The sequence below is a fragment of the Saimiri boliviensis genome, chromosome 5 (assembly GCF_048565385.1).
Source record: "Saimiri boliviensis isolate mSaiBol1 chromosome 5, mSaiBol1.pri, whole genome shotgun sequence".
Classification (NCBI taxonomy): Eukaryota; Metazoa; Chordata; class Mammalia; order Primates; family Cebidae; genus Saimiri; species Saimiri boliviensis.
In genome coordinates, this window is record NC_133453.1 from 8,516,886 (window position 1) to 8,543,689 (window position 26,804).

A 26,804-nucleotide genomic window follows, 5' to 3' on the forward strand; every position below is an offset into this window, starting at 1 on the left:
AGATCAAAAGCATCGACCAACTTTTAACTTAAGAGAGTCTACCGACTCCTCTCGGCAAGCCACCTATCACAGATGCCAACTCTACCAGGAAAGCTCATGCCCTGCTAGACTTGGAAAAAATGGTAGAGGGCATTGGTGACAAGCGCCTGCCCCAGATAGGCTCCCCTCAGCTGGTCACATCCCACCCATGGTGAAGAGCCCATGTCCGAGAGACACTCCCATGGCAAACAGCTGCCGAGCACTTGAAGCGACGGTCTTGTACTAGGTGTGCCAACATCCGCTCCTGGCGACTGCTAAGAAGCAGGCCAAAGCTGCGGACGCCCCAGCCCAGCGGAAAGCCTTCCAGCAGATGCGCCTTAGAGGCTGCTGTGGAGGCAGGGGCAGGAGGACGAGGCAGCAAGGCCAGCCTAACTATGCAGGGAGTGGTTCCACTTGAGCCCAAACTTGCAACTCCCAAGGAGGCCTTGCAGCAAACAGACCTGTGCCAGGCTGGATTAAACACACCCCTGGGTCTCTCTCTCTCAACCACGTCGATCCTCGAGGCAGTTCATTTGATCCCCATAAGCCATCTTCCTGAGGGGTGTTGTGCTCACCATGCTCTCCCTCTTTTTTTTTTTTTTTTTTTTTTGAGACGGAGTTTCGCTCTTGTTACCCAGGCTGGAGTGCAATGGCGCGATCTCGGCTCACCGCAACCTAAGCCTCCTGGGTTCAGGCAATTCTCCTGCCTCAGCCTCCTGAGTAGCTGGGATTACAGGCACGCGCCACCATGCCCAGCTAGTTTTTTGTATTTTTAGTAGAGACGGGGTTTCACCATGTTGACCAGGATGGTCTTGATCTCTCGACCTCGTGATCCACCCGCCTCGGCCTCCCAAAGTGCTGGGATTACAGGCTTGAGCCACCGCGCCCGGCCCCCCATGCTCTCCCTCTTGACACATTTCTGGGAGGGGGGTTGCCCCAGGGACTTGGCTATGATCTCCCCCACCTTGAGCCCAGCTCCCTGTCTACTACTGCACCCTAGTTCTGCACAAAATGAATCATTCCCTTCAAGCTTGGAAGCCGGCCAGTGTACCCGGCTTCTCCTCTCCCACTTACACTTTCTTTTCAACCAAACTCCTCCAGTGCCAACATTGCTCTTCCCAGGCTCGATAGGTACAGCTGATTTTTCTTTTCAAATTGAACTATGGCTGAGCACAGTGGCTCACACCTGTAATCCCAGCACTTTGGGAGGCTGAGGAGGGCTAGTCACTTGAGGTCAGGAGTTCGAGACCAGCCTGGCCAACGTGGTAAAACCCCATCTCTACCCAAAATACAAAAATTAGCTGGGCATGGTGGTAGGCGCCTGTAATCCCAGCTACTCAGGAGGCTGAGGAAGAAGAATTGCTTGAACCTGGGAGGCGGAAGTTGCAGTGAGCTGAGATGTTGCCACTGCACCCCAGCCTGGGTGACAAGAGAGAAACTCCATCTCAAAAAAAAAAAAAAAAAATTAACTGCACGTTTTGCACATTTTGACTTTGCATGGTGAAATCAGATGCTCTGAGCATCAGCCTCAGACAGGACGGAGATCTACATACGGAAGCGCGCTGTTCTGTGCCTGTCTTCCAGCCCCTCCGAAAACGCGGTCTGTTTCTCCTGCAGGTTCACCTCCCTCCTCTCCCTCCCGAGCCACTTCCTCTCTCTCCTTTGAGACACTGAAGACAGCAATCAGCCAAGCCGCAGCCCCTCCTTTCCCTTCATCTCTGGGCAGTCTGCTTCACCTTCGTTTCCTCTCACACCCGTGGACACAAATACCCTGTGGCATGCGACGCCGTCATGTCACAGAGCAGGGTCACTTGGAGGGCCACGGTTGACCTGCTCAGCCACCCCACGGATGTCTGGGAGGAAGCCGGGCTCAGCCCAGCCACCATGTCCAGCGACCCGCGCACACACTTTCTTCCTTTTCGTTTCTACCCTTTCTCTGCCAGTACAGGCTGAAGTCGGGTTCAGATTTCTAGGTTTACGAAGGACTCACCTGAACAGTGAATTTATCATCTTCGTTGGGCAGAATTCTGTACGTGTAGACGCAATTCCGATACCTGAAATAGATCAAAATGTTTATTAGAACCCATGCAGGAAAACCCGGTTTCCTCCTAACTGAAAAGACACGACTTCCTGACACGGCTTGAGGCATCTGGATACAAAGTCTCTGAATTTCGGAGCTGACTGTTCTCTGAGATGGAGGTAAGCCCTGACGTCCAGCAATCCTGGGCTGAGGCACTCTGATTCTCCCATCCCTTCTGCACTCACGGAGCACCAGGAAAAGGTTGGGGGGTCATTTATGTGGGGACCTGGCAGCCACAGGGTTTGGCCTAAAGGAGTCTGCCACTATGGAGGGCTTTCATAACCTCTCGGCTGCCAAGAAGATAGAGCAAGAAGGGGGCGTCTGAAGAAGAAACACAACTCCAGTGGAGCCGAGCACCGTGGCCTGTGGCGCATGGGAGCCGGGCACAGCTGCAGAGGGGCCACCTGGCCAGGGCAGGGCTCACCCAGCACCTCGTTCCTGCTGAGCTCCCTGCCACCCCCACATGGCTTCCTCCCCTTGGACACTGTGCTCCGTGGATTATCTCCCAGGTGTTGGGCCACCAGCCCTGCCGAGACCTGGATTTGCCCCAACAGCTGAAGAGCAAGTCTTGGGTTTGTTTCTGACAAGGAAGTGCTAGGAATTCCAAATTCTCTTCTCTTTCTAGAAGCTCTACCTTCCTTTGGTACAGTCATCCCCAGTGTGACAAGGAGATGGTACTGTTTACTTTCCTAAAACCTCTGAGAGGAGATTGGAGCTGCCAAGTCCTAGCACCTTGGGAGAGGGGCATGCCGGGGTGGTCCTCAGCCTGCTGACACCCTGGCAAGCAGCCAGCACCCACGGAATCCAGCGGGCTGTCAGGAGATTAGGGGAAAGCCATTTGGATCTTAGGCTCACTCTTAAAACTGCTGATCTGTTCCCACCTATCATAATCTTGCCCCATTTTGCTACATAAGATTCTCATAAGCTTTGAAGGTTCACCTGGCCCTTAGAGCCCCCTAGACAGGACCAGTCTTTTTTTTTTTTTTTTTTTTTTGAGACGGAGTTTCGCTCTTGTTACCCAGGCTGGAGTGCAATGGCGCGATCTCGGCTCACCGCAACCTCCGCCTCCCAGGTTCAGGCAATTCTCCTGCCTCAGCCTCCTGAGTAGCTGGGATTACAGGCACAAACCACCATACCCAGCTGATTTTTTGTATTTTTAGTAGAGACGGGGTTTCACCATGTTGACCAGGATGGTCTCGATCTCTTGACCTCGTGATCCACCCGCCTCGGCCTCCCAAAGTGCTGGGATTACAGGCGTGAGCCACCGCGCCCGGCCTAGGACCAGTCTTTGTAATCAAACCAGTGCCTCAGAACAGAAGCTCCACACACGAGCCCCTCCCAGGTACAGGCACTCCACTGAGCATTTACATATGTTATTGATAAGTTATTGTTTAGCCAGATTTTTTTTTTTTTTTTTTGAGACTGAGTCTCACTCTGTGGTCCAGGCTAGAGCGCAATGGTGGCATCTCAACTCACTGCAACCTCCACCTCCCTGGTTTAAGCAATTCTCCTGCCTCAGCCTCCCAAGTAGCTGGGATTACAAGTGCCTGCCATCACGCCTGGCTAATTTTTGTATTTTTAGTAGAGACTGGGGTTTCACCATATTGGCCAGGCTGGTCTCAAACTCCTGACCTCAAGTGATCCACCTGCCTCAGCCTCCCAAAGTGCTGGGTTTACAGGCATGAGCCACCAGCCTGGCCCTGTTTAACTAGATTTTTAAAATTATATATTAACTTTAGAAAATTTGAAAACTATACAGAAAGATATAAAATGAAAAATAAACATCTTCTTCCCTACTCCCATGAGTCCCTCTTCTTAGATTTCCTATTCCTGTTTGTAACTCAGTTCAGAAATGTTAAACATAACCATAAGCTTATATATACATATCTTTTAGATGCAAATAATAGCATACTACATATACCGTTTTCTGAAATTTGTTTTTTTCATCGAAAAAGATCATAGCCGTCTTCTCAGGGCCAAGTGAGAGATGGTTTATTATCATTTTCATCATGTTTTACCATGTGTTATACATGTATTAGTGATTGTACATAAATCACTGGCTAAATGACCTGGGTGGGCATTTGCTGTTTTAATAGAGACTACCAGCTGTCTTTCAATGAAGCTGTGGCATTTTTTTTCTCCTACTAACCGGATATGAAAGTGTCTACTTCCCCACACCCTGCAGACTGGCTGTTATCAGACCTTTTAATCTTTGCCAATCTGAGAGGTGAGAAAGATAACTTGCTTTAATTTGCCTTTCTTTATGAGAAAGATCCTTCGGCATGTTCTCATGTTTAGTTACCTGTATTTCTTTTTCTGTGAATTCCCTTTTGTGTCTTTGGCTCGCTTACTTTGGTATCATTTTTGCTTAGTTACGAAGAAGAGTGATATGCTGCAGTCTATTTTGGAGTTATTTTTTAACAATTTTTGGGTTTTTTTCTTTTAGCTCTGTAAATGTTTTACAATTTTTGTGGCCAATTTTACAATATTTTATTTTATGGCTTTTGCATAAGTAGGTACTAAAAGAGTAATTTCACTTCCACATGTCGCTTCACTACACATAGAAAGGGTGGTTTTTCTCTCTCTCTCCCATAGCTTTAACGTCCATCCTTCTGCTCCCCGTCCCGCCCCCAGAGCCTGAATTGATAGCACAATCATCTTGCATTAGGGACAGCAAGGATAAATCGCTAGTCCAGCGACACTACCTCTCACAGGGACACCTCTGGGACACAGAGAACCACTGGCCTCAATCCCTTTTGGAGAGCCTGCCGGACAAATGTGGAGATAGCTCAACCCTGCTGTGCTCTTATCTTTCAATGCTCTGTTCTCTTGGCACTTCCTCCCCTGGGTATGCAAATGAGGGGTGAGAACAGCCTCTTATTTGGCTGAGGGCAGCTGATTTGTGGAAGAGCCCCAGCCGGCCCAAACGTCAGCCTGTAGACAGAGAGGAAGAACATGAGCTGGTAAGCAGACAGAAAGAACACAGTCAGGAAGAGAGAGTCAGAGGCAGTCCCACAGAACGGGAAAGGCTCCCTGGTTCAATCAAGTGTGGCAGACCAGCCTTTATGGCTTTTTCACAGAGGTTCTAGAAACGATTGAAACATAAACATATTGAAACAAAGAAACACAGAAATATTGAAACAAAGTAACAGCTCCATGTTACCAAAACAGATCAGAATTCAAAAGCTAGTATAATAGGAAGAGAAGATACCCCTTAGACAGTAACATCTCAGCAGATGTTAATGACCCTGCATAGCCAGGGGCGGCTGAATCAGTTTCAACCTTCAAGGGAAAACAGACAGCACCACCCTGCACGCCCCCAAAAGCCCAGCCACACACGAATCATCCGTCCAGCAGTAGTACCAAACTGTATTCCGTGGGTGTGGGGACTCTGCCAGGCGATGGAGGAGGGTGCTCACTTGATCTACGCCACCCCCCAAAAGTTTGTACTTCACTCTGATCCTGTATACATACACGCACATACATACATGTACACACACAAAATATGCATACATATGTATGCATATAACATGCACACATGCATACGTGTATATACACATACACACAATATCTTACATGCAAAATGTTTAAAGATTCCACAACTAAATAGCGTTTGGTAAAGACTGCACGGGAACATAACCTGGAAAACATGCTCCCTGCTCTTTGGGGGCAGTGTGTCCCGCCAGCCCTTCCCCAACTCTTGGTTGAGACTCTTCCCAGTGACTGGGTGGTGTTTCAGAGCAATCGGATCAGGATTATTCCCACTGGAGATCTGGGTTAGGATAGCACTGGGCCCAACAGTACTTCCTTCTGCTAACAAATGAGATTGTTCCATTCCCAGATGAAGGGGGTCTTACAGCAAATTTTCCATGTGACTCCCACAGGTGCGGGGTGATGGCAGGTGCCCACCCTGTGCTGAACGTGGAGGCAAAGAAGAGGCAGGGAGGTGCCTCTCAGCAGAAGGGCAATTCCAGAGCAGGTCAACCCTGATGGGGAACAAGAAGTTCTGCTCTAATACGGGAGGACAAGCCCGTGAAAGCAGGAAGAAACACCATCGTGTTTTATTCTTTCAGATACATCTTAGCATTTCTGTATGGCCATTCCTAGCCAAAGGAACACTGACAGCCAGGCCCAGGAACATCCCCACCATGGAGAGACTCAAACTAAAACATTTAAGAACCTCTTCATGTTTCTATCTCGCTTTGCCGAGCTGCTCCTGTATTTGCTTTTAAATCCTTTTGTGACTCTCCTTACGTATCATTTCTAATTTCTAATGGTTTTGTCTGTGTTTTGGCTGTTTCTTGATTAAGTCGTGTTTCTGCAGATTTCTGGACAAGATGGGGTTGGAGAATGAAGCCTGGTAACCCTGCATTCAAAAACAAAAAACAAAAAAACAAACATTTGCACCAAGGTAGAAGGACAAGAAAAAACTGTGTGGCAACCTTGGGAAACAAGGTGTTCACCATTCGCCACTCTAAACCTTGAAGAATCGCAGCCAGAGAGAAATGAATTAAAAGAGGCCATCTGTTGCTAACCTGGACCCCTCCAGAATGGAGAAAGCATTAACAGGTGACCCAGCTGGCTGGGAGGTGAGAGGTGGAGGTAAGGCTGGCCAAGTATTATTGGGAGCCTGCTGTGCACCCCCACAACAGCGTGGGGTCCAGCGGCTATTCCTTGTCCCACAGCTATTCAAAGCCAAGACCCAGGTATGAGGCACCCCCTCCCCACACCGGAGGGAACCCATCCTCTGTGTTTCTCACTTTTCCCTCATCTCCCGCCCCACCACTGGCTGGATCTTGAATTGGCATCTCCCACGCCCATCCGTGTCAGTCCTTTTAACCCACTCCCATCTCTGAACAAACCTGATCCAATGGTTCTTGACAGTTCTTTGTCAGAAAAGAAAAGTCACCAGACACATGAAAACATGTCACCGCTCAGAAAAAGGGCACCATTCTCCTAAGGACTCCAAGGAGTTACTTCCATCTTAAATAGAATCACCTATAAATTCTGAAGAAGTCTGATGTGTGAACTCAGGAAGATTTGAGAGACCACGGCATACTGGAAATTGGAAGAATCACTTGTGAAAATTCAGCAAACCGCGATCAAGGAAACTGACCATTAAGGAACAAACGGGACGTTTAGAGTCAAACTTCAACGCACAACAGAGGCAGGAAATAGCAACTTATGGACTGGAGAAAGTGAATGAGGACAAAGACAAACTCGAGAAAGTGGTACTGGAGGAAAAGACAGATTTAAAAAAGAGAGGGAAGACGAGAAATACAGAAGACAATCTCAGTCAGCAACAGGTGTTCCTGTAAAGACAGAGATCGATCACTTTTTAGACTATAAAAACAAAAAGCAGAAGAGGTAAACCAACCTAAGAGCCCGTGACTTGAAAAGCAAAAGATTAAATGGATAAACCTGTGACAAACAGAATAAAGGAAAGAAACCAATGCAAGTGAGCTGGACAGTCTCCCCTGCCTCCCCTCCCCCACTCTCTACCCCTTTCCACCTGCCGTGTGCAGCCAGCAAACCTCTGTGGGCTGCTTCACCCACGTTTGGCCAAAGGGAGGCACTGGCTGGGTGAGCGGAGGGAGGGATGGGCGGATTTGTTCCCCTGACCCCACCCTGCCTGCTGCACATCAGCTGGGACAGATCTCCACCTCTGGGGTCTCCTAGCTGCAGCCCTGCTAGGTTTTGGTGACACACAGCTCCGGCCCCTGCCTCTTCAGGTCAGGGGTGGGAATGGATCCTGAGGGTGCCAGCCGATGGCTGCCTTGCCATTCCTGTCTTTATCACCCCTGTTGAACATGCCATTTATTTCCTGCTGGGACCCTGGCCACCACAAACAAAGTTAGAAATGAGAAAATGAAGATGGCCGCAATAAAAGAGAAACCTTACAATTATAAAAACTATGCATGATTGTTTGCCAGAAATTTTGAAAATCTCAACAAATAGATTGTTCTCTGAAAACTGTGTATAACTTAACAGAAGTGAATGGGAGGAAACAGAAAACAAGACTAACTCAGTTCTAAAGAAGAAATTTAAGTAAATAATAAAGAAATATCTCAGGCCAGGTGCAGTAGTAGCTCACACCTGTAATCCCAGCACTTTGGGAGGCAGAGGCAGGTGGATCGCCTGAGGTCAGGAGTTCGAGACCAACCTGACCAACATGGTGAAACAACATTTCTTAAAAACAAAAAAAAAAAATTATCTCTATAAATGGGCTTGAGAAGAAGCAGCTTTACCAATATTTTTTTAAGTATTTCAAAAATCAGATAATAATTATGCTACATAAATGACTCCATAATATTTTGTAAAACATACATGACTCTTAAAACCATAACATAACCAAAATCACATAAATCAATCTTACCTATGAATACATATATAAAAATCCTAAATAAGTTTCAGAGTACAACAAAAAAGTATTGTATCAAGAATAGTTCATTGTAATCATGCAAAATGGTTTACTATATGTAAACCAAATATAAATATATAAAATAAAGTTATTTTACCAGTAAATGAAATAAGGGATATAATATAATCATCACATAGATATTAAAAAGGCATTTGATCAAAATTAAATAGTCCTTCAGAACTCTTTCTAAAACTAGAAGAAGACTGCTTCTTCTTGGACGTGACAAACAGCAACAGTTACCTTCCATCAAGTGGTCACTAGGAGCCAGAGGCTAACCCATACCCTTCCCAGGTGACCCGTGGTGATTCTCACAATACTTCTCCTTGAGGTAGATGTTTTCTTTTCCCAATATTCCCCACTGCAGTATTTTAGAAATACTGGCCCATGCAGTAAGTCATGAAATCTGAATAAGTGTTATAAGTATTTGGAAAGTACACCACAAAATGACAGTAATTTATAGATGACATGAAAGTCAAACAAGAAAATCCTAGAGAAATAACGAAAAAATAATTTGAAATAAAGAGGCGTGAGTAAAGTGACAGAATAAAGGATGGATTTACAAAATCTGTGACTTCCCTGTATGTTATCGGTTACCATGAAATGTAGTGGAAATGGTGTTCCCAACAGTAATAAGAGTATAAAATAATCAGAAGAAATTATAACAAAAAATATGCAGAATCTATAGAAAGAAAACTATAAAATTTAAAACAAGAGTGACATTTATATTTGTTAAGAAGACTGAATATTACTAAAATGTCAATTTACACCAGCTGTATTATGGATTTTGTGCAATTCCAATCAAAGCCCGAGTAGTAGTTTTCTCCAACTTGACAGTATTATTAGCTGATTCACCTGCAAGAACAGATATGAAAATAACCTAAAATAAAATATTTTCTAAAATTAGGTGGTATATTTGGTATGATATTGATGAAAGAAAAGCAAATATACGTGGAACAGAGTACAAACACAAAGAAAGATATGACTTAAAATACAATAAAAGAGGAGCCCCAAAGGATAAAGGAACATTAATTCAGTAAGAGGTTTTGGGAAAGATGATTAGCTGAGAAACATGCACATACATCTTTTTTCTTCTTTTTTGAGGCAGAGTCTCGCTTTGTTGCCCAGATTGGAGTGCAGTGGCACGATCTTGGCTCACTGCAACCTCTGCCTCCCGGGTTCAAGAAATTCTCCCACCTCAGCCTCCCAGGTAGCTGGGACTACAGGCACACACCACCATGCCGAACTAATTTTTTTTTTTTTTTTTTTTTTTTGTATTTTTAGTGGCGACAGGGTTTCACCATGCTGGCCAGGCTAGTCTCAAACTCCTGACCACAGGTGATCTGCCCACCTTGGCCTCCCAAAGTGCTGGGATTACAGGCATGAGCCACTGCATGCGGCCTAAATCTTTATCCTACATCATTTATTAAATTAATTCCAGAGAGATTAAATGGTTCAATGTAAAACAAAAACAAAAATAAAAAAAAACTGTAACTGCTTTATTTGTTTTTACCAAGTACTGTGCTGAAAACCTGATACACATTTTTCATCCAATTCACCCCACAACATTACCACGTAGGTATTCTTAGCCCTGGTTTTCAAATGAGGAACCAGGGCCCAGCAGAATTCGATAAACTGCTGGATCCTTAGCCCAAGTCTATTAGCTCCAAAGCCTCTGTCCTAACCCTCCTGTCTCACACAAGAAGAAGCAAAGGGATTTGTGTGCGAAGGGATTCTCTGCATTGAAACGTGAAGGAGAAAAAAAAAGGAAAAGACCGATAGACTTCACTATATAAAATTTACAATCCCTGAATGTCAAAAAAAAAAAATCATAAAACTTAAAGGAAAATCACAATGAAAATATTTGCAACAAGTGACCTCAACAACTTGTGCAAGTAGATAACAGAAAAACTACAGCTTCAGTAGAAAAATGGCAACGAGAATTGAACAGACCAATCACGAAAGAGGGATTATGAAGGTCAATAACGCCATCAAATAAGCTCAATGTGACCGCAATCAAATGCAAATGCAAATGAACATTCACCATCTTCCCCTTGCAATGTAATGTGTTTTGAAATGAAAATACTCAGAATAGGGAGGTTAGAATGAGGTGGGCACTCTCTTGTACAGTTTACTGGTGCATATATGGAACAGAATTTTTGGAAAGCAATGTATCATTCTGTATCAAAAGCCTTACAAATATTCCGGTCCCTTGATCTAATAATTCCACTCCTGGGAATTTATAACCAGACATGTTAATAATATTTCTGCACAAAGACCTTCGTCAGTTATATTCATAACAACAAAACATTGTTGATAAATATCTGACAATAGAAGAATCTTTTCACAAAGTATGGCGCATGATGTCACAGAATCCTGTACATCCATTAAGTGTGATCATTAGGAAGAAATTCTAACTAAATAGGAAAATGCTAATGCTGCTGGAAATCTCAGTCTAAAAGTATACATATGCATGTAATACATGTATATACAAAATGGAAATTACATACATACAGGGAGGTCGAGAGAGCAAAAAGATACACCAGCAAACTAACTATGTTTATGCTAGCATCTCAGTGATGGGGTGGTTACTTTTCTGCTTTTTGCTTTGTACGTTCTGTGCTTTGTAGAAATATCATTTTTTAAAGTTACTCTAAAGAACAGGACGTCGCTGTTTATCAGATCTATTTGTTTCTCCATTGCTGCTGACAGCTGTGTACTCCAGCAAGCCTCTCTGCTCTGGGGAGCGTCCCAGCTGATCCCCTGGGACCAGCACTCCGTGGGGTTGTTTATAACAAGCATTGAACCCAAACTGTTAGGGGCCTGCATTTGTTAATATGGTGCTTTTCTAATTAATGGGGACACTGGGAGCGTGAAGTGAGCAGGGTAGAGAATCTGGTTCAAACGTACCACTGCAGCCGTCAACCCTGAGTCTCCCACTCATGGCACATGCTGTGCTACTTCCATTGTCCTCAGCCGCAGGACTTCAGTCCCCTCTGCACTAACCCCCTCAACTGAAGCCAGAACTAGCAGTCTTCGATGGTTGCCTTTCTTCCTGATGTCATGTTCACTGCCCCTGGTTTCACTCCGCGTGCCTCCGGGTCCCCATCCCTTCCTCCTGCCGGCTTCCCGGCTCCCAGCCCTGGTCTCAGCAGCCCCTGGAAGCAGGAAGGGGCTCCGTCCTCTTTCTGCTTCCATCTCCGAGTGCTTCCTCTGAGGAGGGCTCAAGTGACAGCTCAGCATCCTCCAGAGGCCTCCAGGCAGTTTCCGAAGTGACCCTCCGCCGCAGTTCTCCCCTCTCCTCTGTGTGCTTCCACAGAAGGGCCCCATACTCCCCTGCTTCTGAGATGTCACTAGTCATTTTTAGCCCATAAAGACTAATTGCCAGACTAATGATTTTTTTTTGGGGGGGGGGAGGGAGACAGAGTCTTGCTCTGTCACCCAGGCTGGAGGGCAGTGGCACATTCTCGGCTCACTGCAACCTCCACCTCCTGGGTTCAAGCAATTCTCCTGCCTTAGCCTCCCAAGGAGCTGGGATTACAGGCACCTGCCACCATGCCCAGATAATTTTTTTGTACTTTTAGTAGAGATGGGGTTTCACTGTGTTTGCCAGGCTGGTCTCAAACTCCTGACCTGTGACCTGCCCGCCTTGGCCTCCCAAAGTGCTGGAATTACAAGCATGAGCCACCATGCCTGGCCACCAGCATGATTTTTTTATGTGTGCAAAGCATTCAGTGGGTGCTTACCACATGCCTGGCCTCGGGCTGTAAATGTCACTCCCATCTTCCCATTTTATCCTCTCCATAACCCAATGAAACAATGAAAAGACAACCCAGTTTTCTAAACGTGCAAAGGATCTAAACTGACATTTCTCCAAATATGAATGGCCGATAAGCAAGAGGACAGAGATTCAGCATCATTAACCATTAGAGAAATGCAATTTAAAACCATGATAAGATGTCACTTCACACCCACTAGGATGGCTATAATAAAAAAGATATTAAAAAGTGCTGGTAGGGAAGTGGAGACACTGGAACCCTCAGACATTGCTGGTAGGAATGCAAAATGGTGGATCCACCAACGAAAACAAGTGAGCAGTTCCTCAAAGTGTTAGACTTAAATGACTCAGCAATTCTGCTCCTAGATATATACCCAAGAATATTGAAAATATGTTTGCACAAAACCTTGTATATGAATGTTCATCGCAGCATTATTCATTATAGCCCAAAAGCGGAAACAAGACAAGTATCTATCAGCTGATGATAAACAAAATGTGGTCCATTCAGTACAATGGCTCATTAGTCAGCCATAGAGAGAAATGATTCACGCCTTGACACCGATGAAGCTTGAGAGCATTATGCTAAGTGAAAGAAGTTGACTCCAAAGTCCACATGTTGTATGTTTCCAGTTATGAAACATCTGGAAAAGATAAATCCATAGACAAAAAGTCATTTAGTTGTTGGGTGGAGATGGAATAGGGAGTGATGGCTATGGGTACAGGGTTTCTTTTGGAGGTATTGAGAATATCCTGGAATTAGACAGTGGTATTGGTTTCACAACATTGTGAATGTATCAAAAACAGGATAAAGAATTGTACGCCAGGCCAGGCGTGCTGGCTTATACCTGAATTCCCAGCGCTTTGGGAGGCTAAGGCAGGCAGATCACCTGAGGTCAGGAGTTCAAGACCAGCATGTCCAACATGGTAAAACCTCATCTCTACTAAAAATACAAAAATAGCTGTATGTGGTGGCAGATACCAGTAATCTCAGCTATTAGGAAGGCTGAGGCAGGAGGATTGCTTGAACCTGGTAGGCAGAGATTATAGTGAGCCGAGACCTCTCCACTGCATTCCAGCCTGGGCAACAAGAGTGAGACTCCGTCTCAAAATAATAATAATAATAATAATAATAATAATAATAATAATTAGCTGGGTGTGGTGGTGTATGCCTGTAATCCCAGCTACTCAGGAGGCTGAGGCAGGAGAATCACTTGAACCTGGAAGGTGGTGGAGGTTGCAGTGAACTGAGATCACGCCACTGCACTCCAGCCTGGGCAACAGAGCAAGACTCCATCTTGAGAAAAAAAGAAACTAAGAATTATACACCAGGGCCGGGCGCGGTGGCTCAAGCCTGTAATCCCAGCACTTTGGGAGGCCGAGGCGGATGGATCACGAGGTCAAAAGATCGAGACCATCCTGGTCAACATGGTGAAACCCTGTCTCTACTAAAAATACAAAAAATCAGCTGGGCATGGTGGCGCGTGCCTGTAATCCCAGCTACTCAGGAGGCTGAGGCAGGAGAATTGCCTGAACCCAGGAGGCGGAGGTTGCGGTGAGCCGAGATCGCGCCATTGCACTCCAGCCTGGGTAACAAGAGTGAAACTCCATCTCAAAAAGAAAAAAAAAAAAAAAAAAAAAAGAATTATACACCATAGAAAGGGTGACTGTACAGAATATAAATTATACCTTAATTTGAAAAAGTAACCCAGTGAGTGGGCTTTGCCCTTGTCATTCTCATTCCACCCATGAAGATGCTGGGTCGACACAGGAAGGTTAGCACTTTGCAAATGCAGCACCCCAGACCCAGCCAACCACAGAGCCCTGCTCCTCAGGACTGCATAACAGGGCATGAATGACAGAGGGAAGAGCAGAGCTCCTCTCACTCCATGTCTGGAGTAGGGAGAACGGCCTGGCTGGGAGGACCACGTCTCATCATGATGCAAGGGTTCACGTGCAGGGAGATGGCACAGTGGATTGAGAAGCACTGACGTGAGGCTGCATGCAGTGGCTCACACCTGTAATGCTCACACTTCGGGAGACCGAGGTGGGAGAACCACTTGACTCCAGGAGTTGGGGGCCAGCCTGGGCAACATAGTAAAACCCTGTCTCTACATAAAAAAGATTAGCCAGGGTTGGTGACTTTCACCTTGAATCCCAGCTACTCGGGAAGCTGAGGCAGGAGGATCTCTTGATCAGGAGGCGAGGCTGATCCAACAAGGCTGCAGTGAGCTGTGATTGCGCCACTGCACTCCAGCCTGGGCAACAGAGCAAGACTCTGCCTCAAAAAAAAAAAAAAAAAAAAAAGACCAGATGCGGTGGCTCACACCTATAATTCCCGCACTTTGGGAGGCTGAAGCAGGTGGATCATGAGGTCAGAAGTTCAAGACCAGTCTGGCCAACATGGTGAAACCCCATCTCTACTGAAAATACAAAAATTAGCTTGGCATGGTGGCCCTTGCCTGTGATCCCAGCTACTCAGGAGGTTGAGGCAGGAGAATCGCTTGAATTCTGGAGGCAGAGGTTGCAGTAAGCCGAGATCAAGCCACTGCACTTCAGCCTGACCAACAGAGTGAGACTCTCAAAAAAAAAAAGAAAAGAAAAGAAAAAAAGAAAGAAGAAAAGAGGGAAAAAAAAAAAGATGAAAAGAGAAAGGCCAGGCACGGTGGTGGCTCATGCCTGTAATCTCAGCACTTTGGAAGGCCAAGGAGGGCAGATCACCTGAGGTTAGGCATTTGAGACCAGCCTAGCCAACATGGCGAAACCCCATCTTTGCTAAAAATATTTGTTAAAAAATTAGCCGGGTGTGGTGGCAGGCGCCTATAATCCCAGCTGCTCCAGAGACTGAGGCAGGAGAATCATTTGAACTCAAGAGGCAGAGGCTTCAGTGAGCCAATATCATACCACTGCACTCCACCCAGAGCAAGACTCTGTCAGGAAAAAAAAAAAAAAAAAAAAAAAAGCAGTGCTGATTGGGTTCATGAATTTATTAATTTAACCTACCAGCTAGACCAACATGCAAAGCACCAAAGCTGGAGCCTATCCCTAGACCCGAAAGGACCTTTCTGGGAGGCTGAGCACAGGCACGGAAAACATGGAGCGACTCCATTTTCACTCACTCGTCCGCATCACGTCACAGAGAAGATACAGTTAGTGAGTGAAATACACAGGCCTTTAAGGGCACATCACCCCTTCCTGGTTGTGCATGCAGAAAGAAAACGGCACAGTTAGCCTCGGAGGAAGCCCCTTGGCCTGCTTGCTGGTGTGAACCAGATGTCAGTAGCTCTGGCTACTGCCTGGGCCAGCATTTTTTCCCACTGACTGCCAATATCAGATATGAAAAATAGTGCCTTGTTCCATTTGCACAAAAATAATTAACAGTGTGTATTTTATCGAAGTACTGAAAGAGGGTTGGAGAAAGGGAGACTTAGCCACCTGCTCACACCACACCTTTACACCTCTGTTGGACTCTCTGGGGTTTGGAGTTCCGCCCTCCCAAGTCTCTTTTCTGTGGCTCCATCACCAGGAGTTCCCTCTTCAGGCTTTGTCTCACCCCACAGAGACCCCCCCGCCGCCACGGGCTCTGCTCTGTTTCTTACTTCCAAGAAGAGCATGCAGCCAGGACGGTGGCTCATGCCTGTAATCCCAGAGTTTTGGGAGGCCGAGGCAGTAGGCTATCAGGTCAGGACTTCAAGACCAGGCTGATCAACATGGTGAAACCCCATCTCTACTAAAAATACAAAAATTAGCCAGGCACAGGTGGCTGCCTGTAATCCCAGCTACTTAGGAGGCTGAGGCAGAGAATTGCTTGAACCCGGGAGGTGAAGGTTGCAGTGAGCCGAGATCACGCCCCACTGCACTCCAGCCTGGGTAACATGAGTGAAACTCCGTCTGGAAAAAAAAAAAAAAAAAAGCATGTGTGCAAGTCCTGGCCCTGTTATTTGTTAGTCCTGCAAACTAGGCCTGTTCCATAAACTCCTCTGTGCCTCAGTTTCCCCATCTATAAAGCGGGGATAATAGGACTTCCTTCGAAGATCTTTGTGGACATCAAATGAGCCAATACTAGCCTAGAATGGTTCCTGGCACACAGCTCTTTGGAAGTTGCCTGCTGTTATTAGGCAGAGCAGGTTGGTAACAACTTTCTGTTAGCAGAGCAAGGACGAGGGTCTGCTCTGTTTGACAACATTCCGCCCAGAGCAGGCACTCAACATGTGTGGAAGAAACTGCGTGACAAGCTCCGGGAGGTCAACAGACAGCCTTCTCAGGCTTCCCCCTCTTTCCTGTGGTACAGGTGAAGTCCCCAAGTCCAGGACCGTTCGGTGGTGCACTGTCTACACTGCCTCTGCAAAGGGGTGAGCCAGAGCCTGCCATGGTGCCTGGGTGGCTGGTGGAAGGCCACATATGGAGGGAGACCAAAAACCACACTTTCAGCTGTGGCCGGACCAGGCACTGGTTTCTGAGCCAAAGACAGCCACGTGCCTTCGCCTCTCCCATGTGGGAAACACCCTCTCTCTGGAGTAGTTGGGTGGGAACGCTGCCCTCCTGGCAGCTCCAGGCTGGATGGCAGCCAGCTGAGCTGGTCACACTAGACCCGCTCCCCGGGCCCCGGCTACTCCTACAGACAGGGGAGGGTGTATCCTGACGTTGGGCCTTTGATCAGCTTTGCACTGCAGATCGTTCAAGGGGATCCCGGCTCAGCCGACCCACGGACCCTTGCATTGACTGACTCCATTCCCAAGGCATCTCTTCTCTGCGTCCTAAGGCCTGCCAGGTGTGCTGGCCCCTGCGTGGCAGGAGAGGACAGGAACCTGACAGCTCTTAACGTCTCACAACCACGATGCACCCAACGTCGCCCTCAAGGCACCCATAGATCCCCCACAGATCCCCCACAGGGCTGACTCTGCCGGGGGATTCGAGTGGGACCAGGTGGGGCTGACATAGGCCCTGCTTAGAAGAGCCCCCAGCTGCAAGACGGCAGAGTTGGACTCAAACCACGCAGCCCTCTGCCGGGGTCTTCCCGCTACAACTCTCTGTTTCCTGAGATGGCGACCCAGGCTCCCTGCCAAGCAGAGCTTTCCAAGCTGCTGAGGTGAGATCAAAGCTTTCCTGCCCAGTGGTAGGTGACGGGGCTGACCTCTCTCGAGGAAATGCAGCGTTTGCTGGGTGTGGGCAGAATGCGCACTCCTAAATCACGTGGGTGGCACTGAATTGCAGTCCTGTCTTTTGATGTCCAACCTTCGCCCAGGTTCATTTACATAGTCAAATCCTGTCCTCTTTCCTGAGCACAAAGGCCCCTCCCTGCTGAGGCTGCTCTCAGTTCCCGAGGCGCCCAGCACACCTGCCCAAAGCATCAGGTGGAGACTCGGCTGTTGTCCCCTTGCCCGCCAGAGGGGGCCTGGGAGGAAGCGCCGCTGGGGCTCAGGCAGGATGAGGTCCGGGGACTTGGGAATCTGAGGGACCACAGGGCATGGATACTTTTCCCATGGACTTTGCTAGGGCAGGAGAGCGAGTGCGTGGCTTCCTTCTACAGTCACGTCTAGAGCAGGGTGGCTCCACGGCCCTGCCCCGTCAGCTGCACTTCTCGGGGTCCCTGAGGCTCAACAGGCTTCCGGGCTGGGGGACAAAGCCTGCTCCCTCTGGAGCGGCCGGCACAGCCCTCGGCCTGGGACTGCTGACTGCCTGCCTTTGCCGTCTCTGTCAGGCCACGGCCACTCCGCAGGAAACAAAGAAAACTAACGGTGGTGGGGTTTGTTTTTCGAGAAGTTCAATCTCTTTGCCTCAAATGACTGGCTTTTTAAAAAAATATGCCCCTCCTGCCTTTTTTGGTGTAAAGGCTGCTTTCTTTCATGAAACGAGGTGTTGGAAGTGACAGTCTGTTATCATTCCTTTAGTTCGTTTTGGGCCCCGTGAAGCCTTGCAGGCGTGCGGCAGGCACAGGGTGGCCCACAGCCGTCAGTGCAGCCTGGCCTTGCAGCAGGGGCTGCTCCCCGCCCTGAGCAGGGGAGAAAGGGGAACCCTGAGCTCAGGGCTTGTCTGCCCAAGGGGTGGGGCTCCTGGCGTTTGCAGCCCAGCAGCCTCAGGATGGGAGGTTGCCAGGCTTCGGCTAGGAGGACAGCGGACATCTGTGGGCACCACAGGTCCCTCCCTAAGGAGCAGACGCTGCTCACCCGTCATGGATCTGAGAGTAACTCAGTACAGACAAGGCTTCAGAGAGAAGAGGTGGAGGAAGGAATACGGGAGCTGGCCTGGACCCCAGCAGTTTGCCCCCAGCCAGCATGTGAACAAAGACCTCAGGCTCTCTGCGCTCTGTCTACCCCGAAAAGCCAGGGCTGTGGCACCAGGGCTTCTCCAAGGCCTCTCCAGCTCTGGCTGTGCCTCATTCTGACCCTAGACGTTAAGATGCTCACAGCGTGGAGTCAGAGAGACCCATGTCCTGTGTCTGTAACCGGAGCAACCACAGAACCTGGTCGGAGAGCGGCGGTAAAGGTTAATGAGATGTTGTCCCGGAAGCCCTCAGCTCAGCCAACACCAAGCAGCCGGGACAAGGTCCCACTGGGCCAGGACAGAAATCCAAGTCATCCACATGGGCGGGGTAGAGTCAGACTGGGCTTGCAGATGCCTAAGAGAATCTTCCTGTCACTTCTAAGGCCCCGGCGGCAGCAGGTCCCCACTGGGGAAGTCCAGGCGGCCTGGGCCTGCGTTCCTTCCCCTGAGGCATGAGAGGGGGGCACAGGAAACCAGTCTTCAGAGGTGGGGCTGCAGATCGCCAGCACAGGCCAGCAGCCAGTCGTGAGCGGAGCCGCTTTCCAGTGCCCCAGCTGACCCCGTACACACTGGCTCCCCTTGCTTCTGCCTCTAACCCCTCAAGGCTACATGCACGCCCCACTGGACCGGGGGCAGGAGAGGTTGGGCAACACAGGCTGCTGGTCTCAGCTGCAGCCTCGGGGACAGACGGCCATGGCTTTGACTGTTGTCACTCAACCTGCCAGGTCCTCAGATTCCTCATCTGCAAAGTAGGCCTTTTAACAGGACCTGCTCTTTAGGTTGTGGTGAGGATGAAATGGGCCAACAAGTGCTTAGCACAGCAGGTCCCAGCTGTGAGTCAGTGTTCAAAACAGGTCCGGGCTCACCGCCCACTTCCCCTCCTGCCTGGAGAAGAGCAAGGCCCTGGCTGCTCTGGGGAACACTTCTGCTAGCCCCGGGATGTTACCTGGGATGTCCAGGTGGACAGGCCCTTCCCCTGACTACGCTCTGGCAGTGCCCGAGGCCCCAGGAAAATGATCGGACCAAGAGCTGCCGCGCAAGAGCGTCCTTCAGACACTGGACTGGACGGGGGTTCTAGAAAGGAACCTTCAGCAAGTGGCTGGTTCCTCCATGTCAGCACAGCTGGCACATTCAGAAACATCCCCAACCAGGCAGTGGGAGGAGTTGATGGCGACACAGATCCAAACTGAGGGGGTGGGGGGTGGGCAGCGGTCACAGCCCAGTGCTCAGGAGAGACAGAAGAGGTTGCTCGCTGGTGGTAATGGTGACTTCCTCTGTTCTCAGGCCCCTGAAAGCAGCTTCTGAGTGAACGTAAAGTCCTTTCTTGATTAAACCCACTCCATATTCTTGGGTCGCCAAACAGCAGCTTCCTCCAGGGGCCCAAAGCCTGGGTGCTCCAGGAAGGGTCCCTCTGGCCACCTCTGCTCTTCTCAGGGTTTCTGAGCTGGGCGTCTTTGAACTGCTCTAACACACCCACCTTCACAGACCCCTGAGCTTCCTCCTGGCTCAAAAAGCCAGACCCCCTTCTCTCGGTCCCCAGACCCCAAGGAAGCCCCAGGCACCACACAGCTCACGGGAAGCTGGGGTGTCAGATCAGGCTTCAGAGCGGCTCTGACAGCTCCCAGGCTGCAAAACCTGCCATGAGACCAGGTCCCTGAACTCCAAGGCCAAGGTCTAAAGGCCAAGGTCCGTGGCAGGGTGGCGGGGAAGTGTGCATGTCAGGTCACTCTGTCCTGTGACACAAGAACAACTCATCCCACTGCTGGGGCCCTTGGAAGCCCCTCCGTCACCTCTGTGCCCAGCGAAGGCGCAGGTTGTACTCACAGCACGCAGAGGGCGTATGCCCGGGAGATGGATTCGCTGGCACGCACGAGGAAGCTCCCGTCCTTGCCCGTCCTGGAGAGCAGCTCCTCCGCCTTGGAGCGGGTGATGTTGCCGTGGTTCCAGCAGGGGACCATGGCGGGCACGGGGCTCCTCGGGCGGGCCGGCCGGCACCCCCAGGACCCACACGCCAGCAAGGGGAGCGGAGGCCCCTCCGCTGCAACCTGCCGCCTGTTGCTTCTCGGTGGCCTCGGCTGCTGCCACCAGCTCAACTGACTGACTTCCTGTTTCAGGCGTTCAGCGAGGGAAAGGAAACCGAGCTGCGGAGAACTTCCTCATTACAGAAGCCAAGCAAGCGCGCGCGCGAGACAGAGACAGAGACGGGGGCGGGGGTGCGCTCTGGCCGTCCACCGTCCACCACGCCCCGCCACGGCAGCCGCGGCTCTCTCCTTCCCGGAAACAGGTCGCAGCCCACAACTAAACGGTCCAGGGGCAGCTGAAGTCCCGCTGGGCAGAATGCTTGGCTCCGGAGAGGCAGGAGAGTCGTGGCCGGCTTAGGAAGAAGCGTGGCCTAGCAGGTGTGGGTGGGCCAGAGGACGACCACGTGGGATGCCACGCCCTAGACAGGCCTCCTGAGCCTTCTGCCCTCCCCCAGGGCTTTTCAAGGCCAACCCGGAACCCCCCAAACACCCAAGGGGGCACAGCTTTTCAACTGGGACTACAGCCTGCCCAGGACAGAGCAAACTTGAGGGGGCGGGACATAGTCCAGCCCCGCCCCGCCCCCCCGCAGAGACGCCGAGCTGCCGGAGGCTGGGAGGGAGGCCTTGGGCGCCACCAGCCAAGGGCTCCGAGGTCCAGGTGATGGCTCTGTGACCCCGTTACCCTCATTCCCAGGGGCCGGCGGGTGCTGCATGGCAGCACAGCTCTGATCCCTGAAGTCTGGCTTGGAGACACACAAAGGGAGCTTGAAGGGGACGTGGACTGTTCACAGCGGGAACACAGGCTGGAAGGCTGAGGAAGCAGGCTCTGAGAGACCACCACAGCCCCACAGGGCGGGCTGGCCACCTGGCCAAGGACGACACTGGCTCTGAGTCCCGCATCTCAGCAGCCCAGGTGGCCGGGCGGACTGCGCCTCCTCCAAGGCTGGGCACGGCCACGTTCGCCCACTGCTCAAAGGGGAGCTGCCTCTCCAGGGACCGCCATCCAGGACCAGCAATTTCTGAGGGCTCGGTGGTAGACACCCATCCCTCAGCCCCCAGACCTGGATACCCTCCGTCCTTGGGTCAGGCCTACCAAGGGCAAAGGGGCACGTGTCGACCTGCCGCACAAGGCTTGCCCGGAACATCCCACATCCAGGCCTTGCCCTCCAGGACAGGACAGCAGACCCCCTCCAGGAGGGGGCACCCGCCAGAGGGCACCACCACATTCAAGCTGTGGGAACCTGGCCCAGTTTCTTCTCTCTCTTGGCCTCCGTTTCCTCTTGTCTAACTTGAAGGGCGTAGCTTGTGAAGGAGCTCACACGTGCCCAGGGGCTCAACGTGCGTCACACTGATGGTCATCCCAGAACAGGGGCCCCAGCACCTCCCACCCGTATCGGCACACATGGCAGGTGAGTCTGTGGGGCAGACAAAGCACTCCCACTCAAGAACCTCTGGCCAGGCCCGGAGCCGGGCATGGGGATACAGTGGTGATGGGAGCCGGCCTCCACACTCACGCCTCCCGGAGCACGCCACCTCTACAGCAGCCCAGCATGGACGCCTCTCATTCCCCACCCGCACCTTCGCTCCACGCCTGTTTGCACCCTCCTTCTGGAGTCATCTCCTATGCTCCCATCACACCCTTCTCGCTTCCCTGCTGGCCTCCACCAACATCCATGAAGCCCCCAACCACGCCACGAGGAGGATCCATTCACAATACTGGTCCCTTCACGCCTCCAGCCACTCATCTCTAGAGACCCCTACCATGCCAAGACTGCTCTACTTAGAAAGCTTCCCTCATGCGCTCAGCCCCTATCACTCACACCTCTCTTCCCATGGCCCTTGCCATTCCTCCCAGCGAGATCCTTGGCACACACACCACATGGGCACGATTCCCTAATTTGTAAGGCCCACCCCATCTTTGCTTCCTCTTCCACCTGATGGCCTGATCTATCCAGCATGGTCAGCTGCCTTGTCTCCCACCCTTCTGCCCCCGACATTCAGGAAATCCCAGTATCTAGATCAGGGCTGCCCTTTTGGTGGATGGATTTTTTTGTAGGGCTACAGTCAATGTAAATACTTTAAACGTATTACAAAATTCACAAACTCATGTGAGGGACTGTGACTTATCAATGAAGACTTCAAATAATGGCAAGAGAGTGGCCGGGGCAGTGGTTGACTCCAGTAATCCCAGCACTTTGGGAAACTGAGGCAGGTGGATCACCTGAGGTCAGGAGTCCAAGACCAGCCTGGCCAACATGGTGAAACCCTGTCTCTACTAAAAATAATAATTTTAAAAACCAGCCAGGTGTGGTGGCTCACATCTGTAATTGCAGCTCCTCAGGAGGCTGAGGCAGGAAAATTGCTTGAACCTGGGAAGTGGAGCTTGCAGTGAGCCGAGATCATGCAATTGCATTCCAGCCTGGGTGACTGAGCAAGACTCTGTCTCAAAATAATAATAATAATAATAATGGCTAGAGAGGCAGTAATTATGTGCATGCTCAATGTCCTATCAGTGCACCTGAAGAGTCCTCATGATGCCCCCATCTTCTCTCCCATGCCAGTCCGGTAATCACCTCCTCACCTCCTTGTGCCTGTTTTTGTCAAATGCACCATTACTGACTGATCTGGGACCTTGCACGGAGAGATGAAGGTATTACTCACAATGCCTCCGCTGCTTGTAGGGAGACACCATAAACCTTCTGGCCCCTGCATTTCCCTGACCCCAATTATCTCCTGCTGGCGGCCTCATTACTGGTGATGTCGCTCCATTCTTGTGCAGCCCAAGACTTCGGCTTCCAGTGATTTTCTTCCAGGGCTGTTTCTTTGCTTCGTAAATAACCACAATGCCTGTCCTGCCCAGAGCAGGCAAGAAAATGTTCAGTCAGTCATCTCCTTGTCATGTTAAATTTACTGTTCCAGGCTGGGCACAGTGGCTCACACCTCTAATCCCAGCACTTTGGGAGGCCAAGGCAAGCAGATCACCTTAGGTCACTAGTTCGAGACCAGCCTGGCCAACATGGTGAAACCCCGTCTCTACTAAAAATACAAGAATTAGCTGGGCATGGTGGCTCACGCCTGTAGTCCCAGCTACTCCTGAGGCTGAGGCAGGAGAATCACTTGAACCCAGGAGGCAGAGGTTGTAGTGAGCAGAGATCGTGCCATTATACTTCAGCCTGAGAGACAGAGCAAAACTCCGTCTCAAAAAAAAAAGGTACTGTTCCAAATTTTATAGCGTAAATGTAGAACCACACATCTTCCAGCCATATTCTCTTGAATGTATTTGGTCATAGTCACTGCATTCCTACCTTGGGATCCTGCTTGATGATGCCTGCACCCCTGCCCTCCACACACAAGAGCAGCCCCTCTCGCCAGGGATGTCTGCCTGCATCTGGCATGGCAGGATCCATGTGGAGAGCTCAGCATCACCCTGTGGTGATGATGCTAATGGGAAGAGCCCATGGGCATGTGGGTGTCGTGGAGCAATGTTCTCGAAAGCCATTGGAGGTGGCTGCCTGACAGCTGGACAGGAGCCTCCAGAAGGGATGAGGGACTGCCAGCTGCTGCTGGCAGGGGTGAGGAGGCCCCGGCCACCTGCCACTATCCTTTCTGTCCTCAATGCTCAGGGTCACTCAAAGGATGGAGCTGCTTCCCAGGCTGCACCCAGGAGCCACACCCAGCCACAGGACCCCAGAACAATTGCATAGGTGTGAGTCAATGCATTCCTTGGAGCATCTGGTCAACCTCAGCCATGGGGCAGAGGCTTGGAAAGCAGCTGAGGAGAAGAAGTGGGGTGAGGACTCACTCATGTGAGCCTAGGTCCAGACTGGGGCACCCGCCCGAAGGCATAACCAGTCCTGGCAAGCCCCAGGCCCCAACAGGGGACTTGAACAATTTCTGAGAAAACAGGGCAGTGAGAAGCATCAGGGTGGTCTGGCAGGCACCTGGTCTTGGGCAGTCAGTCAACTCTAGAAGCTCCAGGAAGAACAGACAGGCCTCGGTGTTGAAGAGGAGAGCTGACGTGGCAGGGCCAAAGCATAGGAACGGCTCTGCTTTGGAAGCCTCGAGTGGAGGCAGGTCACAGGAAGCTTTGAGTCTCAGGACAGGGCAGGCTGGGAGAGAGGGACCATGGAAACACCGCAATGGTTCTTGTCCAGGGGTCCTTCCAATGTGTAAATGAAACAGAATGGATGGTCTGAGAAGGGGCTGGGCCAGGAGAGGGGACGCAAAGGTCAATATATACTATATATATATATGTATATGTACATTACATTATACATATTATGTATATTATACATTATATACATAATATATATCTACTATACAATGTACCATACAATATAGTATACAACTAATATACTATAGAATGTTAGTGGATATAGAATAAATCTAAGCATTTGTCACTGTACTTCCCTTCCCCTCCTGTGTTCATCACAGCCCTTTGGTTCGCCCCAGGGCTCCCAGTCCCCACCAGCCTGGGTGGATAGATAGGTATCACTCACGGCTTGGGGTGCAGAGAGTGAAAGTGCTCACTCACTGAGTGCTAAAAGCAAAGGGAACAGTGATGGTTAATTTTATGTCATCTTGGCTGGGCCACAGGACCCAGATGTTTGGTCAACATTATTCTAGATGTCTCTCTGAAAGTATCTTTTAGCTGACGTGGACATTTAAATCAGTAGACTTTGAGTAACGCAATTCCTGTGTGTAGGCCTCACCCAATCAGCTGAAGGTCTTCATAGAAAAAGACTGACTTCCCCCAAAGACAGAATTTGCCAGTAGATTGCCTATGGACCCGAGCCACAATGTCAACTCTTCCCTGGTCTCCATACTGCCAGCCACTCTACAGACTTTAACCTCAACCATCCAATGAGCCAATTCCTATCTATCTATCTACCTATCTATCTACCTATCTATCTATCTATCTATCTATCTATCTATCTATCCATCCATCCATCTATGTAGCCATCTATCTATCTATCCATCCATCCATCTATCTATCCATCCATCTATCTATCCATCTATCTACCTATCCATCCATCCATCCATCTATGTAGCCATCTATCTATCTATCCATCCATCTATCTACCTATCCATCCATACATCCATCTATGTAGCCATCTGTCTATCTATCTATCTATCTATCTATCTATCTATCTATCTGCTTCTCTGAAGAACCCTGATTAATAGAAGGGCAAATACTTGACTGTGAAGTTAGAAAGTTGCTCACTGGCTGGCATAATCAGTAGTGAACTTCCCTCACCCTCAGACCTGATAATAGGACATGCCTGGCTGGAGAAGGGACCAGTCACTCACAGGGAGCCTCCTGGGATCCAGCACCACTGTTCCCTTTCCAAGGAGCCCACGGCAGGTGGGTCAGCCCCCAGGCTCCTGGTTTCTGTCACTGGGGAAGACCAACGGGGAAAACCAGTCAAGAGCAGGAGCCAGCACCTTGTTCACAGCTTGTTAAGGATGAATGCTCTCCTCTGTCCTGAGAATTTACCCTGCCCACATTGGCCCCTCCCAAATCAAAGGCCAAGGTCACTTACTGAGATGGTGGGAGAGGAAGGCAAGTCCCAGCCCTTGTCTAGGATGAAGGGAGACTGTCCCACTGGAGATGCCTGGCGGAGCTGGAACACCCCCACATCTAGCAGATCATGCTCCTTGACTGTCCACCAGGAAAGGATTTCTTCCCATCCAGCTCTCTCTCTCCCCACCTAGGCATCTATCTCTCTCTCTCTCTCTCTCTCTCTCTCTCTCTCTCTCTCTCTGCCCATTCCTCTGTCTCCACAGTTATTGTTGGAGCTCTGTCAAGATATCAGGCTCCACCAGCCTGCCTTTCCACTTTTCATTTCCAGTTCCACTTCTGCTACTGGTATCTTGACCTCTCCAGGTCCACCCGGGCCCCTGCGAGCACACATTTCATTCAGATTTGCAGAGCTAGTTGCCACAGTCCTCTGAATCTCTGACTGACCTTGCCAGAGCCATCCATCTACGTGGCCCCATGGCTTCGTGGGGCCTGGTGCAATGGGAAGGTGAGGTCTCAAATCACAGCACTTCCACCCCATTCTCTGTTCTGTGCCTGTGATAGGTCCATGTTAGCACTGTAAGTCAGACTCTGAATTAGGCACACAGGGACACGATTGGAGTCCAAATCTCAGCTTTACCATGAATATTTAGCATCTCTGGATCGATTTGCTTCTCTGTAAAGGGATAGTGACACTCTGTTGAAGA

The 26,804-nt window shown here is 49.9% G+C and overlaps 1 protein-coding gene across 2 annotated transcripts in view; it reads right to left on the bottom strand.

The window, feature by feature from the left end:
• The window catches only part of INPP5D (inositol polyphosphate-5-phosphatase D), a 153,460-nt gene extending 132,405 nt beyond the window's left edge, over nt 1–21,055 (bottom strand). Inside the window, exons 1-2 of one of the 2 annotated variants that reach the window (XM_003936730.3) lie at nt 20,380–21,055; nt 2,009–2,072 (exon numbers count right to left, since the gene is read on the bottom strand). In XM_003936730.3, coding sequence (XP_003936779.1) covers nt 2,009–2,072; nt 20,380–20,513 — 198 coding nt within the window. In that variant the 5' untranslated portion in view covers nt 20,514–21,055. The remainder of the gene's footprint in view (nt 1–2,008; nt 2,073–20,379) is intronic. The other variant, XM_010347208.3, reaches the window with a different exon arrangement.
• Between the last annotated feature and the right edge of the window lie 5,749 nt (nt 21,056–26,804).